This window comes from Rana temporaria, chromosome 2, assembly GCF_905171775.1.
Source record: "Rana temporaria chromosome 2, aRanTem1.1, whole genome shotgun sequence".
NCBI lineage: Eukaryota > Metazoa > Chordata > Amphibia > Anura > Ranidae > Rana > Rana temporaria.
In genome coordinates, this window is record NC_053490.1 from 318,785,488 (window position 1) to 318,802,685 (window position 17,198).

At 44.0% G+C, this 17,198-nt stretch overlaps 1 protein-coding gene across 2 annotated transcripts in view; it reads right to left on the reverse strand.

The window, feature by feature from the left end:
* Nucleotides 1-17,198, reverse strand: part of MAGI3 (membrane associated guanylate kinase, WW and PDZ domain containing 3) — a 501,439-nt gene that overhangs the window by 134,122 nt on the left and 350,119 nt on the right. For both annotated transcript variants that reach the window (XM_040337467.1, XM_040337468.1), the window contains exon 11: nt 2,119-2,150. In XM_040337467.1, coding sequence (XP_040193401.1) covers nt 2,119-2,150 — 32 coding nt within the window. The remainder of the gene's footprint in view (nt 1-2,118; nt 2,151-17,198) is intronic.

Sequence of the window (17,198 nt, forward strand, 5' to 3'; positions counted from 1 at the left end):
GCCATCGCACAAATTACCTGAATATATTACTAACAATGGCCCAGATTCAGTAAGCAATTGCGCCTGCGTAACCATAGTTACGCAGCGCAATTGCTGACTTGCGCCGGCGTAAAGAGTTCTCCTGATTCAGAGAACACGTTACGCCGACTGCAGCCTAAAATCTGCGTGGCATAAGGCTCTTATGCCAAGCAGATTTTAGGCTGCATTCTTGCGATGACCGCTAGGGGGCGTTCCCATTGTGGTCAGCGTATAGTATGCAAATTGCATACTTACGCCGATTCACAACGTTGCGCGAGCCCTGCGTACGCAAATTACGTAGTTTGCGTACGTCGGGTTTCGCATAAGGTTGCACATCCTAATAGCAGGCGCAGGCAATGCTATAGGATACCCGTCGTTCCCGCGTCGCGACGTTCGAAATTTACGTGATTTGCGTAAGTGATTCGTGAATGGCGCTGGACGCCATTCACGTTCACTTTGAAGCAAATGACGTCCTTGCGACGTCATTTGCCGCAATGCACGTCGGGAAAGTTTTCCGATGGAGCATGCGCTCGGCGCGGGAGCGCGCCTAATTTAAATGATTCCCGCCCCCTACGGGATCATTTACATTAGGCGCCCTTACGCAGGGCAATTTTAAAGAGCGCACAATGCAATTTACAAAGCTACTGCTCCGTGAATCGCGCGCAGCGCAGATAATTTGCGGGGGCGCAGGGAAAAAAATGCTGCCCTGTGCCTCCGTAAAAAAGGGGCAAATCGTACCTGAATCTGGGCCAATATATATAAGGAAAAAAAAGAAAAGCCTTTTTCTTATTTTTTTTTTCTTTCAGCAGTTTACTACATGCCCCCTACTTATTGTTATGTGGTAGTGCCGTGTTAATTTTGACATCAAATTTTGATTTGGTTTTAGCTTTTGTCATATTTTAGTCATCTGAATTATTTTAGTTTTCGTATTTTATTTGACTAAAATTGTGTTAATTTAGTTGACCAAATAAAGGGGTTGTAAAGACAGAAATATTTTCCTCTTAAATTAAAGTCTGACAGTAGCTGATAAAGTAAAAGGTAATGTTTTGCATTATAACTAGTTTGATACCTGTTGAAATCGAGCAGTTTTATTCACCTCCGTCACTCCTGAATCATTATTCTCACTGACTTCCTGGTTTGCGGTGCGCATTCTTTCTTGCTACATCACGGCCTAATGGGAACTACAGTTCCCATTAGGCTTAGCCTCCATGCCTGTGAGGGATAAGAGAGCATCTTCACGCAGGGCTGTAGTCATAGGGAGGGGGTGAGAACATTCTGCTTTCCACCATGCAAAACAGCTCAGATGCTGGTGGAAAGCAAGAAGAGGAGTGACAGGAAATGGCATTTTCCAACCTGGATTACTGTATTTTGGAGGTCAAAAGGAAAAACGAGGTAAGTGATATTTAAATGCTCTAGCTTACAGCAATCAATTGATGTAATAAAAAACAAACCTTTAGTGTTCCTTTAACGCTGATTGAATACTTGCTCCCCCTGCTTTGCTTTGGTTCCTCTCACTAGCTCCTATGTCACTACAGGACATAAGAACCAGTGGGAGGAACTATCGAATGTAGCGGGATGAGTAGGTATTCAACTGCTGTAAGTGAAAGGGGAGGTTAGCAGCCGGGCATCTAGTATAAGGTGGAGCTTTACAATGAGGACCATTAGAACTGTAAGTATACAACAACTTGTTTTACAGGCTGGCTTAAAGCGGAGGTTTGGCCGGATTTTTTTGTTTTAAAGCCAGCAGCTACAAATATGGCAGCTGCTGACTTAAAAAAAAAATGGACACTTACCTGTCCAGCGCGCCCGCGATGTCAGTAGCCGAGGCTGAGCAATCGCTCGGTACTCAGCTGCTTCCGCAGCCATCCTCGATGAGGGAATCAGGAAGTGAATCCTTGCGGCTTCACTGCCCGATTCCCTACTGCGCATGCTTTTTGTGTGAACCTCCGCTTTAAGTTTAGTCTGAACCCCATAGTTACAGGTCACATTAAATACATTGCATCTTGTATCATACCAATCTTGCAATTTATGACTAGTAGTTTTATTTATTTTTTAACAGAAATGGGACTGATGACCATAACCGACTTGATGGACACTCACCACTTTTGTTACTTTGGTTGGTGATGGAGGACCTGCAAGAAAAGAAAACAGTTATCACAGAGCAAAGAATGGAGTGAGACATTGTTTCTGAGACCCAAGATGGTATGCTGAAACATTGATTCAGCAGAGAACAATAGGTTTATGTACATAATCTGAATGTAACAACATACCCACCCACACAGTTCCACATACATTTAAGTCTAATAACCTCAACATGGGTGATTGGTAACAAAGACAATATAATTAATACAGCCATCACAACATGCACTTAAAATTATATACCTACATTATCAAACTTTACAACCAACATTTCAGGGCTATACAAGACTCCTTTTTTATTTATACTACCTTAAAAAGGGGATTTTTTGTGATGTATGGGCATGCCCATCTGAGCATATAAAGGTTTACATTTCATAAGGGAGTGCTTTCTATAATGAACATAAAACTATCTGAAAATGTATTTATAAGTTTCCAGGATCTAGACAGAACACCTTCCCTTTTTTGGAGGGATAATATGTAATGGATAATAATAATATAATGGATATGGTCTGAAAGTGCAAACTCACAGGTTTAATTTGAGGACATCCAAATTAGAGGAAGGATTTAGGAATTATAGCTCTTAAGTAGGGTTGTCCCGATACCACTTTTTTAGGACTGAGTACAAGTACCGATACTTTTTTTCAAGTAGTCGCCGATACCGAATACCGATACTTTTTTTAAAATGTGTCCCCAAATGCAGCGATGTCCCCCCACAGATGCAGCCATGTCCCCCCCATATATGCAGCCATGTCCCCCCACAGATGCAGCCATGTATCCCCCCATCCAGCCATTGTCTCCCCCCCATCCAGCCATTGTCTCCCCCCCATGCAGCCATTGTCACCCCCCATGCAGCCATTGTCTCCCCCATGCAGCCATTGTCACCCCCATGCAGCCATTGTCACCCCCCATGCAGCCATTGTCACCCCCCATGCAGCAATGTATCCCCCCATCCAGCCATTGTCTCCCCCCCATCCAGCCATTGTCTCCCCCCATGCAGCAATGTATCCCCCCATCCAGCCATTGTCACCCCCCATCCAGCAATGTATCCCCCCATCCAGCCATTGTCTCCCCCCATGCAGCCATTGTCACCCCCCATGCAGCCATTGTCACCCCCCATGCAGCAATGTATCCCCCCATCCAGCCATTGTCACCCCCCATCCAGCAATGTATCCCCCCATGCAGCCATTGTCACCCCCCATGCAGCCATTGTCACCCCCCATGCAGCCATGTGTGTCTCCCCCCATCCAGCAGTGTGTCTCCCCCCATCCAGCCGTGTGTGTCTCCCCCCATCCAGCCGTGTGTGTCTCCCCCCATCCAGCCGTGTGTGTCTCCCCCCATCCAGCCGTGTGTGTCTCCCCCCATCCAGCCGTGTGTGTCTCCCCCCATCCAGCCGTGTGTGTCTCCCCCCATCCAGCCGTGTGTGTCTCCCCCCATCCAGCCGTGTGTGTTTCCCCCCTATCCAGCCGTGTGTTTCTCCCCCCATCCAGCCGTGTGTGTCTCCCCCCATCCAGCCGTGTGTGTCTCCCCCCATATGCAGCCATGGCCCGCTTACCTGCTACCGCCGACTGTGTACTACGGCCGGCCAGGAACATTACAGCTTTGAATAGCTTTGTAATGATTGGCGCCACGCTGCGTGTATAGACACTCCCCCTCACTCGGGATTGGACAGTTCACCCGAGCAAGGGGGAGTGTCTATGCGTGGCGCAAATCATTACAGCTATTCAAAGCTGTAATGTTCCCGCCCGTATTACACAGTCAGCGGCGTAACGGCGGCGGATCGCAGCGGCGAATTGCGGCTCCGGTGGCGGCGGTCGGCGGCGCGGCGCGGGGGGGGTTAAGTATTCTATTTGTGTATCGGGGCGGGGTATCGGCGTCTGACTACCGCCGAAAAAAATCGGAATCGGTCCCGATACCGATACTAGTATCGGTATCGGGACAACCCTACTCTTAAGAATAGCCACCCCCCTTTTTTCAAGGTGCCAAAAGTAATTGGACAATTGAATCAAAAAGACGTTTCATGGCCAGTTGTGGGTTACGCCTTCATTATTTCTTCATCAGTTAGGCAGGTAAAAGGTCTGGAGTTGATTCTAAGTGTGGTATTTGCATTTGGAATCTATTGCTTTGAACCTACATCCTGCGTTCAAAGGAGCTGTCCATGCAAGTGAAATTGTAAGGCTTCAAAAACAAAACAAAACCATCAGAGATAGCAGCAACGTTAGGAGTGGCAGAATCAACAGCTTGGTACACATTCTAAGGAAAAAAGAACGCACTGGTAAACTCGGCAACATAAACTCGGCCTGGATGTACATGGAAGACAACAGTGGAGGATGATCGCAGGATCCTCTCTATGGTAAAGAAAAACACATTCACAACATCTAGACGAGTGAACAACACTCTCCAGAAGGTGGGCGTATCATTGTCAAAGTCTACAATCAAGAAGATGACGAGAGCAAATACAGAATGTGCAAACCATTCATAAGCCTGAAGAATAGAAATCCAGATTAGACTTTGCCAAAAAACATCTAAAAAAGCCAAACCAGTTCTGGAAAAGCATTCTTTGAAACCAAGATTAATCTGTACCAGAATGACGGGAAGAAAAGTGTGGAGAAGGCTTGGAACAGCTCATGATCCAAAGCACACAACGTCATCCATGGTGGAGGCACAGAGCGATGGGCATGTATGGCTTCCAGAGGTACGTCATTGGTATTTATTGATGTGACAGAAGCAGCCGGATGAATTTTGGAGTGTTTAGAGATATACTGTCAGCCCAGATTTAGCCACATGCAGCAAAAATGATTGGACTGCGCTTCACAGTACAGATGGACAATGATCCAAAACACACTGCAAAAGCAACCCAGAAGCTTTTGAAGGACAAGTGGAATATGCTGCAATTAAAGAGTCAATTGCCTGATCTCAACCCAATTGAGCATGCATTTCACTTGCTGAAGGCAAAACTAAAGACAGCAAGACCCACAAACAAAGAACTGACTGAAGACACGTGTAGTTAGAACCTGGCAAACATCAGAAAGAGGAAACCTAGTCTTTGGTAATGTCCATGGGTTCCATACTTCAGTCATTGCCAGTAAAGGATTCTCACTGCACTTCAAATTCATTTGGATTGTATTCTGGTGGCATACAGAGCCAAAAGTATGAAAATTGTGCCTGTGTCCAAATATATATTGACCTAACTGTGTACATTATTATTATTATACACGATTTATATAGCACCAACAGTTTACACAGCACTTTACAATACAGAGTGAGTTTTTTTTTTTTTTTAAGTATGGGGGTAACCAGTGCATGTTTGAGCAGGGATAGATATATATATATACACACACATATACACACACACACACACAATGTAATTTAAGGAAAGGAAACAGTGTTCTTACTGGGGGGGGGGTGGCCTCACTAGGGGAAATCACTGATCTTCTGTTCATACATTGTATCAACAGAGCAATAGCATTTCCCCCCCTGACAGCTCCCGGTCCCCGCTCTGTAACGAGCGATCGCGTGTGCCCGGCAGCGATCGCGCCTCCCGGGCACGGGAGTCGGGGGCGCGCGCGCCCCTAGTTGCCTGCGAGAGAGCCGACGTAGAGCTACGGGCTCTCGCGCAGAAGAGCCAACCTGCCGCTGTAGAATGACGGCGGCAGGTCGGCAAGTAGTTAACACAGAGTGTCATGTCTGGGCATTCAGCCAAGATAGTTAAAATTGATGATTGGAGGAAAGGCACACACCCCCTCTCATCACAGGCAGAGACTCTCAGAGGTGTTTTGTAACAGGGTCCGCTCCCTGCTAATCTATTTATAGCAACCTCCCTGGACAGAAATTTTAGGCTGCTTTTATCTGATGTGACTGAGAATTTGCCAGGAGTTATCTGGCTGATAAAAGAGTAACAGACCAGAAGAGATTTACGGGACTTTGCTCTTTGAAGAAAGATAAGAAAACAATGAAGATGCCCAGCTCAAATTTCATGAATCGGGTTTCCATCCACTTTAACAACATATATTATACTCTATCGCCGCAGTGGTCCTTTAAGGGAGATTCAGGGGCGATTTCCCTTCTTAAATTGAAATAATGGCTGTAATTCATGTCAACGGGGAAACAGTTCGGTAGCTCTCCGCCATCACATGATCTGTAAATTTTAAATGTTATCCCTGTGACTACAGCCCTTAAAGGGGTGAACAATTTAAGGCTTGTCTTTGTTACATTTTAGGCAAGGATAACATTACTTCTGACCACCACAGGGAGGATTGTATAACAGAAGATGCAATCAATTTGAATCTGCAATTTTACAATTTACAACCCACCTTAATGCACTGGACCACAGGATCACATTTGTATTGGTAAAGATACCTAAAATGATTTGAGGAACCAGCAAAGCACCAATATCTGGAGGATGGAGCTAGGGGACCGGATTCAGATAGGAGTTACGACGGCGTATCTCCGGATACGCCGTCGTAACTGAGTGTGCGGGGTTGTATTTATGCGACTGATTCGTAGAATCAGTTACGCATAGATTTCCCCAAGATCTGACCGGCGTAAGTCTCTTACACCGTCGTATCTTAGGCTGCATATTTACGCTGGCCACTAGGTGGCGCTTCCGTAGATTTACGCAAGGAATATGCAAATTAGGTAGATGCGCCGATTCAGAAACGTACGTCCGCCCGGCAAATTTTTTTATGTCGTTTACGTAAGGCTTTTTCCGGCGTAAAGTTACCCCTCATAAAGCAGGGGTAAGTCATGTTGGGTATGGACGTCGGAAACGACCGAACAGCGTCGTATTTTACGTTGTTTGCGCAAGTCGTTCGCGAATAGCGCTGTACGCAAGTTACGTTCACGTCAAAAGCATTGACAGTTTGCGGCGTAATTTGGAGCATGCACACTTGGAAACGTTCTCGGACTGCGCATGCGCCGTTCGTAAAAAAACGTCAAATATGTGGGGTCACAAGTAATTTAAATAAAACACGGCCACATCATCCACATTTGAATTAGGCGGGCTTACGCCGACACATTTACACTACGCCGCCGTAACTTAGGGTGCAAGTTCTTTCTGAATACGGAACTTGCGCCCTAAGTTACGGCGGCGTAATGTATCTGAGATACGTTACGCCCGCCGATAGATACGAAAATGTATCTGAATCCGGGCCAGGATCTCTAGAGTGAGATCTTCATCCTGAGGCTCAAACCAGCAGATACTCATTTGTGCCAGCGTCCACTCAAAATAAAAATGGAACGTTGTATTGTCATTCCTCAAAAGCAATCCACATACATTTCTGAAACAATATTACAATGGCTGCCCCTTTTATTATTAATTAAACTCTACCCCAGATTACAATTAATTACCATTAAACTCTGTACAGCAACAAGGGATTAAAAAAAAAAAAGCCAAACTGTAGTTGGAAGCGGTACATAACAGGCTCTCCTAATCCTGGCTTCCATTTTATACAAAACATTTTATTTTTTTCGTTTTACAGACGCAAAGTCAATTAAGTCAATGAATGTAACACATGAGTGAGCCTTGATAAGGCCACTCGGATTCAATCACTGGAAATAAAACAGCTCTTAAAAGGGCAGCGTCTGAGCCATTACAGTAGACATAGAGACGCATCTTTAACTGGCAGCTATCAGGAACCGTATTATGTGCAAGTATAAGCTAATTAGTATGGAATGGAAATGGAGTCAGTGTAATTGCTATTAACCATATCCATACTGCAGCAGGAATGCATCTGCCTATTCCATCCAATGCACATCTATATGGATTTGTGCTGCTTATGAATACAAACGTGCAAAGCTGCTCAGTTGGATTCTGAATACTGTTGTGTGTTAATAGCAGTCTTTCCATGTGCCTCTCGGGCTACTCCATCATCTTGAAATTAAAGCCACTGGTCATTTAGCTAATGATGGAACCATCGCTTTAATGATGAGCTCCAATCAACCAGGTACAATTCACTGCACAGCAATATAGGCTGGAATAAAGTAAGCACTTTAATCAGCACATTATGACCTCTAAAGTCAATTGTGTGTATAGTTTTAGCATTCATTTCAAATAAATACACAATTTTAGAATGGTAAAGAAGAGCATTGGCCAGTATTAAACTGCAAATGCAATCAATGTGTATGTAAACCCCAACAATGAACTTCTTTTACTTGGTACATTTTGGTCGGTTATAAATACCGTACATGAGGGCTTGACAATTTTGCTTGAAATATAGGAGCCAGCTAAAAAAGTTAGGAGCCAGGAACGCGGCACATCCTGCCGAGTTCGCGTGCAGAAGGGAACGCATACGTGAGAAGCGCCTGCATATGAAAGCGGTGTTCAAACCACACGTGAGGTATCGCCGTGATCAGTAGAGCGAGAGCAATAATTCTAGCCCTAGACCTCCTCTGTAACTCAAAACATGCAACCTGTAGAGTTTTTTTTAAACACCGCTTATGGAGATTTTAAAGGGTAAAAGTTTGTCGTCATTCCACAAGCGGATGCAATTTTGAAGCATGACATGTTGGGTATCATTTTACTCAGCATAACATTATCTTTCACAAATATAAAATAAATTGGGACAACTTTACTGTTGTCTTATTTTTTTTATTAAAAAAAGTGTTTTTTTCCCCCAAAAAAGTGCGCTTGTAAGACTGCTGCGCAAATACGGTGTGGCAGAAAGTATTGCAACGACCGCCATTTTATTCTCTAGGGTGTTAGAATAAAAAAATATATATATAATGTTTGGGGGTTCTAACTTCTAAGTAAAGGGAAGGAGATGGAAACAGGCAGGTAAGTTCCATTAGCATTGCTGGTTGCCTTGTCATACCAACGGCCACCACAAGAGGGCGCCAGATTCCAGTGGGAACCATAGGACTGAAGAAGGCCGCAAAGCCGTGGCCCGACGCGATCACGAGGGGGGGTGCGCACGGAGACAGGGTGCCCCAGCTGTGCCGCCCCAGGCGTCAGGTCGCTAATTCTAGTCGCAATTGCGACCCGTCGCCCGGGGTTTGTCGAGCCCTGCCGTACATTATTATTATTCAGGATTTATATAGTGCCAACAGTTTGCACAGCTCTTTACAACATTAGGGCAAACAGTACAGTTACAATACAATTTAAAGGGGGTTGTAAAGGTTTGTTTTTTATTTTATAAATAGGTTACTTTAAAGCGGAAGTGCCATGAAAAAAAAAATATTAAAAGCCAGCAGCTACAAATACTGCAGCTGCTGACTTTTAATATTAGGACACTTACCTGTCCTGGAGTCCAGCGCTGTCCGCAGCAGAGGACGAGCAATCGCTCGTCACTCTGCTGCTCCCCCGCCATCCTCAGTGAGGGAACCAGGAAGTGAAGCGCTCCAGCTTCACTACCTGTTTCCCTACGGCGCATGCCCGAGTTGTGCTGCGCCGCCGATTGGCTCGCGCTGTGTGCTGGGAGCCGAGTGTTCCCAGAGCACAACGGGGGGAGGACGGGAGGTGACGTTCTGCCCGCAGTTTACCCGAAACTGTGTGGCCGGAAGTGGGTGCAAATACCTGTCTTTAGACAGGTATCTGCACCCCCCTCCCCTCTGAAAGGTGTCAAATGTGACAACGGAGGGGGGGAGGCTTCCGATCAGCATGAGTTCCACTTTAGGGTGGAGCTCCGCTTTAAGCTAGTGCATTGTTGGTTCACTTACCTTTTCCTTTGATTTCCCTTCTAAAAATTATTTTTCTTTGGTTTCTTTGTCTGAATTTCTAATTTCCTGTTCCTCCTCAGTAAGGTGTTAAGTAAGCTGTTCTAAATGACTTTCCACCTCTCAGATGATGGTGGAAAGCTTACTGAGGAGAAACAGGAAGTGAGAAATTCAAACAAAGAAAAAAAACATTTAGAAGGGAAATCAAAGGAAAAGGTAAGTGAACCAACAATGCACTAGCTTAAAGGAACCTCTTTAGAAAATAAAAGACGAACCTTTACAACCCCTTTAATACAGGACGTGTCAGAGGGCCCTGCTTGTTAGAGCTTACAATCTAAAAGGGAGGGTCAAGTGATAAAGGTTATAACTGTGGGGAATGAGAAAATATCAGTACAGTTGTGAGGTGGAGACAAGATAGTCTTCTCTGAAGAGAAGGGTTTTCAGAGATCACCTAAAAGTGGACAGAGTAGGAGATAGTCGAACAGATTGGAATAGGGAGTTCCAGAGGAGAGGAGAGGCTTGGGAGAAGTCCTGGAGATGAGCATGGGAGGGGGTGACAAGGGAGCTAGATAGCATAAGGTCTTGAGAGGAATGAAGAGAACAATTTGTTTGGTATTTTGAGACTAGGTAAGTGATATAGCTGAGGGCAGAGTTGTGGATGGCTTTGTAAGTTGTTAGTATTTCGTTTTTTAATTGTTTGGCGAGTGGAAGCCATTGGAGGGACTGGCAGTGAGGGGGCAGACACTGAATGATTGGGAAGGTAGATGAGTCTGTGGGAATCCACTGCAGTTATTACCTCACATTAATCGTATAAGCAATATATGCCTATTTGGAAACACCCACAATTACCAGAACTGGCAAAACTTGATGGACTTGACTTTTTAGAAACAAGCTGGAATTATAAGAGCTCCACCAGTTGCATTATAATGATGTTGTAATTTCCTTTTAATGCAATGGCAGAGAGCTACCAGATCCCTAACAGGCTATTTGTTCAGTATCTTCAGCTGCATCATGCTCTACAGAGCTATGCAGCAGCATTCCTTCGCAATGCAATATTAATCTTCAAGCTCATGATATCTCTGTGAACTACAGAAAACGTTCCGCTATGCAAATGAAATGAGGAAAGAGGGAGGCGTTTTAACAATTTCACTGTCCTACTATGACAGCACTTTCCCCATAGATACAGTACTGTGGATGAATGTTGTCATCGATAGACAGGAAGTGTGTTACCGACAGGATCACCAAGTACAATTAGTTGGGGAAAAAAAGAATGCAGCCACTAAATCGAAGGATGGGTATGTTTTAATATATTAAAATTGTGTTTTTGGGTTTACATATACTTAATATTAAATCTGAAATTCTATATAACTACCTAATCAAGAGATGGTGGTTCAGGGACATAACCAGGGCTGTCTTAATGAAAGGGCACAATTGGGGACTGCCTAGGGGCCCCAGCTCCATGGGGGGCCCCTGCACTTTCCCCAAAGCAGCTGGTCCTTGAGCCCACGCTGCCCCAAAATTGTCTCTATTGTAGGGGCCCCAGAGCATTACTTTGCCCAGGGGCCCATGATGCTATTAAGATGGCCCTGGACACGACCTTACTCCTTCCTATCTACCAAGCATCACCACTGGGCAGTAACGTTGGCTTTTAAAATAATGGGCTTAGCAGACTAGAAGGCTTGAAATGAGTCTGACAGATTGATCAATTAGGTAACTGTATATCGGAGCACTCTGGGCTTTCTGGATAAATGAAGTGTTTATACTCAGAAAGGACTGGTAGGAGAAGAAGCTGAAACAGTGTTCCAAGCAGGCTCCAGTTTTTGCTACAAGCCCCAAAAGTAATAATTATTCAAACCGTATATATAAAGTACAAGTAAAGGCAAAACTTTTTTTTCGTTTTAGGTAGAGTGGAGATGGATTAGAACCACTGTCAACTTTTCATTGCAGTCTGTGCCCACGTTAGGGAGATTCACCCTCTCTATTTGTCCTGTATCATTATCATTGGAAGTGAAAGTAAAAAAAAAAAAAACATTTGCGTTGTCCCAAGAAAAGTAAGAGGGGAAATCTAATAGGGACAATAGTTCTGGTGACCTGGGGATCCCCTAGGGATTCACATAATTTGCAGGGATTTCCTCTCACGTATTGTATTGGCTATGGGACAGGAAATCAAAAGAAATCTCCCCAATGGCACACATATGGCAACAAAATAAACTGACGGGTTAAAAGCCTCCTTAATTTTATCCAAAACTAAAAAAAAAAAAACTAAAAAGTGTTGCCTATATTTCTACTTTAATTATGTGTTTGTAGTGTCCTCTCTTTAGAAAAAAAAAGGGGAATTCTTATTTTTATGCATCAGAAAGATACCATACAACTAGTGGATCACTTACATTTGTGGTTTTGAGACGACTCGTGCACACAGAGATATGGGAGCTGCAATGATCGACTAGGATTTAAAGTTCAGGTTTGAAGCTGGATTTTCTGCCTTGTGAGTTTCAGATTTTTAAACATGCATTTAGCCAATGAAGTCTGAAAATATCTACGTCCCTATCCTGCATACTTGTTTAACCGCTTGCCGACCAACCGCCGCAGTTTCACGGCGGAAGGTCGGCTCGGCTGCACAAGATCAAGTAATATTACGTCATCTCGCGAATCAGCCAATTGTGGCGCGTGCGCGCCGCCGGAGGCGCCCGGTCCCAACACGTGTGCCCTGCGGGCGCGATCACCGCCGGGCACCCGTGATCGCTCGTTACAGAGCGAGAACCGGGAGCTGTGTGTGTAAACACACAGCTCCCGGTCCTGTCAGGGGGAGAAATGCCTGATTGTCTGTTCATACAATGTATGAACAGCGATCTGTCATTTCCCCAAGTCAGTCCCACCCCCCCTTCAGTTAGAACACACCCAGGGAACATACTTAACCCCTTCCACGCCCCCTAGTGTTAACCCCTTCCCTGCCAGTGGCATTTTTATAGTAATCAATGCATTTTTATAGCACTGATCGCTATAAAAATGCCAATGGTCCCAAAAATGTGTCAAAAGTGTCCGAAGTGTCCGCCATAAGGTCGCAGTACCGATAAAAATCGCTGATCGCCGCCATTACTAGTAAAAAAAAAATATTAATGAAAATGCCATAAAACTATGCCCTATTTTGTAGACGCTATAGCTTTTGCGCAAACCAATCAATAAATGCTTATTGCGATTTTTTTTACGAAAAAAATGTAGAAGAATACGTATCAGCCTTTTATATATTTTTGGGGATATTTATTATAGCAAAAAGTATAAAATATTCATATTTTTTCAAAATTGTCGCTCTATTTTTGTTTATAGCGCAAAAAATAAAAACCGCAGAGGTGATCAAATACCACCCAAAGAATGCTCTATTTGTAGGAAAAAAAGAACGCCAATTTTGTTTGGGAGCCACGTCGCACGACCGCGCAATTGTCAGTTAAAGCGACGCAGTGCCGAATCTGGGGCTGAAGTGGTTAAGGTCAGTCACTGTGCAGTAACGGAAGACCCCCCAGGAGTCTTCAGCTTTAAAACAAGTCAAAGTCCCGCAATATATTCTCACATCTTCTCATTTATAGGGAATCTATCAAAGTAGAAATATCTGAGCTGCCACTGCTGACCTGCTTTTAAAGATGAAAGTTCTGCTGCCATCGTGATTATCCTTAACCATTCTTTATCCTTCAAGTCAGAACAAGCATGTGCAGATCAGTTCTCCTGACACCTGATATCCAAAGTACTTGTCATGGTTCAATAACTCACAAAGAAGTAAAAGAAGGGTAACAATGACATTTCGAGAGCATGCATCTTTAGAAACAAGGCAGTTCCCATATTTCTGTTCTCACAGGCTCCCATTAGAGGGAGCTCCTACTGGGTATTATTACAAGGCAACTACTGCCAGACAGCCTCCATTATTAACAAACAGCAGAAATGTCCTAAATTTGTCAAAACGAGCTGCCTTTAAGGAATTATCCATGCAGTGAAAACCACATAATTAGCTGAGTGAATAACAGCAATTATCATCACCACTGCAGTCCACAAAGCCAAAATGAAGTATAGCAACAGTGCCAAGAACTGTTCAAATGAACTGAGAAACTGTCAACAGCATGCAACATTCAAGGATACAACAGTGTCTAAGAGACAAACTGATCAGGGCCAACAACATAGTTGTGTACAGTTTTAATATATACAAAAGGGAAACAAGTCACTATAAAGGCAAAAGTATGAAAAAGCTTTCAAAAGGATATACCATTGGCACTTTGGACAGGTGCAATCTTCTTGCAATGAAACATTCTGATAATTTTAATACAGTGGAACCTTGGATTACGTGTATAATCCATTCCAGGAGAATGCTTGTAATCCAAAGCACTCGTATATCAAAGCGAGTTTCCCCCATAGAAGTCAATGGAAACTAAAACAATTTGTTCCACATTGACTTCTATTGCATGCAATACCACATGTGGCCAGAGGTGGCGGGGCACCAGAGAGACTTGGAAATACTTGGAGATCAATCGGATGCACTCCAAAAGTGATTCTGAGCGGCTCCAAACAGCTCCGAGTGTCACCAGCGCCCCCACATCTCTGGCCAAATGTGGTACTGCATACGGCAGAGGCTTGAATCCTGCTTGTGTTGCAAAACAACACTCGCAAACCGCGTCAGGATTTTACAAAAATAATAGCTTGTATTGTGAAACGCTTGTTAACCGTGTTACTCACAATCGTATTACTGTAATTTTCTTGTCTAATTGATGCTTATTTAAGCAGCCCATAGATTAGTCATATTGTTTTTTTCTTTTGTTCAACCAGTGGGTGGAATGAAAAAAAAAATGACCCAATTCCCCTATCCACTTTACCTCCCTACTGAGCCTTTGTATTCTGACAGCAGGGAGACCTCCCCCTTGTCACAATACAATGATCAGCACTAATGGCTAAAGCCTGCGGTGCTGGTCGAGTGGAAAAATATTGACAGGCTGGTTGTACAGCAGTTGATCAGTGGATCAACTGTTGTACAACCAGCCTGCCCATACATGCATCAAAAGTTGGCTGGTCCATGCAAATTTAGATCCATGTATGGCTGACTTAAAGGGGTTGTAAAGGTAAAAAAAAAATTCACCGTAACACATTCTATGCATTAAGATGAAAAAACTTCTGACTATACCGCCCCCCCCCCCCCCCGTTATACTTATCTGACCAATCGAAAGTCCCGCGCTCGGCCCCGACATCCTCTTCGCCGCTCAGCCTGGCTATTGATTAGCTAGAGCCGATAGATCGAAAACAGCGCAGCCATTGGCTGTCGCTGCTGTCAATCACATCAAATAACGCGGCGCGCCGAGGGGCAGGGCCGAGTGATGCAGTGAGCGGCTATGGCCGCTCGCTGTATCACGGGAGCGCGCCCGCAAGGACTCCACACAATGCAAGGGAGCTTGCATGAATGTGTGGACTTCTTGCGGGGAGGACCAGAGACAGCCGCGGAGGGACCCCAGAAGAAGTGGATCGGCCACTCTGTGCAAAACAAGCTGCACAGTGGAGGTAAGTATAACATGTTTGTTATTTAAAAAAATAAAATAACATTTCTTTACAAACCCTTTAAGACTTCAGCTAGGTCTACATGTAGAATTTTTTTTTGTCATACTATCAATGGGTTAAAAGAAAAAAAAAACTCAGAGATCCTTGAATCCAGCGATGTTGATGCAGTGATCTCCCCTGTAAAATTTGATCGCAGGGAGTTATAGTGGTTAGCACTTTCGCCTGGCAACACTGGGGTTGCAGATTCAAATCCTAACCATGGCACTACCTGCATGGAGTTTGCATGTTCTCCCTGTGCCTGCGTGGGTTTCCTCCCACACGCCAAAGACATGCTAGTAGGTTAATTGATTCCTGTCTAAATTGGCTCTAATATGTAGTAATGTAAGATAGGGACCTTGTACGCTCCTTGAGCACAGGAACGGATGTGAATGTACAATACATATGTAAAGCGCTGCATGAATTGATGGTGCTATATAAGTACATGAAATAAAATAAATACAGTAAATCGCCAAAGCAATATAGCTTTTTCTGGAAGCACAAACGCTGTAGAATAAAACAATGGTAGTTTTTTATGGTGTACGATATTTGCACATCTGTTTATCAAACCTATATTTTCAGTAAACATCTCAAACTAATTTTAGTGTACCAAAACCAGATAAAATCTCAACATTTTCTGTAAAATATAAAAGATGAAACAGAGACAAGTAAATAGATACCAAAAGGTGTCAAGATGAAAAACTGCATGTGCCCACAACACCCTGACAAACTGCAATACCCAAAATTGTCCATAGGTGATGCTCCAAAAGCCTTCACATGTCATAAACTTGGTGTTAACAATAAGTGATGGCATGCTTCTGCCATGTCTGTGACTTTGTATTTACGATGTTAGATCAGTATGACAGTCAGGTAGCTAGCATTGTCGGAGTGAGGCAACAGCTGGACACCCAATTCTCCAAGCATAGGTTATCCTTTAGCACACCATCACACATTGCACAAAGGTTCTCACAATGGTGTTACATTGGGATAGAATGAATAGGTTTGTTATCCATATTCAATAAAGTCTTTTTTTTTTATATAATTTTAGGATTATAGAATCTAATTTGGTCTGTATTCACACTATAAAACTTAGCATACATCAAAAAGTTCTACCATTTGCCTGCATTTCGTTAATAATATCTCAGGACTTCATTTTTTTACGTTTAGGTAACTTTTTAGTATCAGTTTCTTACTTTTGTTTCTGATTCCATTAGAGGGATTTTCCCTAAATTAATGTTACTGTAACACCCATACAAGAAATCGGGGTCTGGTTGTCACCTGGACACAAAGGAACATACCATACCGTATATACGCGAGTATAAGCCGACCCGAATATAAGCCGAGGTATCCAATTTTACCACAAAAAACTGGGAAAATGTATTGACTCGAGTATAAGCCTAGGGTGTCCATCTGCATGCCTCACTGTGTCCATGTGCATGCCTCACTGTGTCCATGCCTCACTGTGTCCAGGTGCATGCCTCACTGTGTCCATGTGCATGCCTCACTGTGTCCATGTGCATGCCTCACTGTGTCCATGCCTAGACTGACGTTTAACATGAGAGTCTATGGAAGGGGTGCCTGGCTTTAAAAAATCGGTGCCCCCCCAGCCGTAGGTCCCCCAGACAACAAGCTTTGCACACTTGTAGAAGAGAAATGGGGCTACATGTGTGCCAAGTTCCGGGTCCAGGGGACCTACGAACAGCCAGTACCGGATCCCCAAATTCACCGGAGAAATTACCATTTAACATGGGAGTCTATGGAAGGGGTGCCCAAGTTTGAAAAAAAATAAAAATAAATCGGTGCTCCCCGTCCGTAGGTTCCCCGGGACA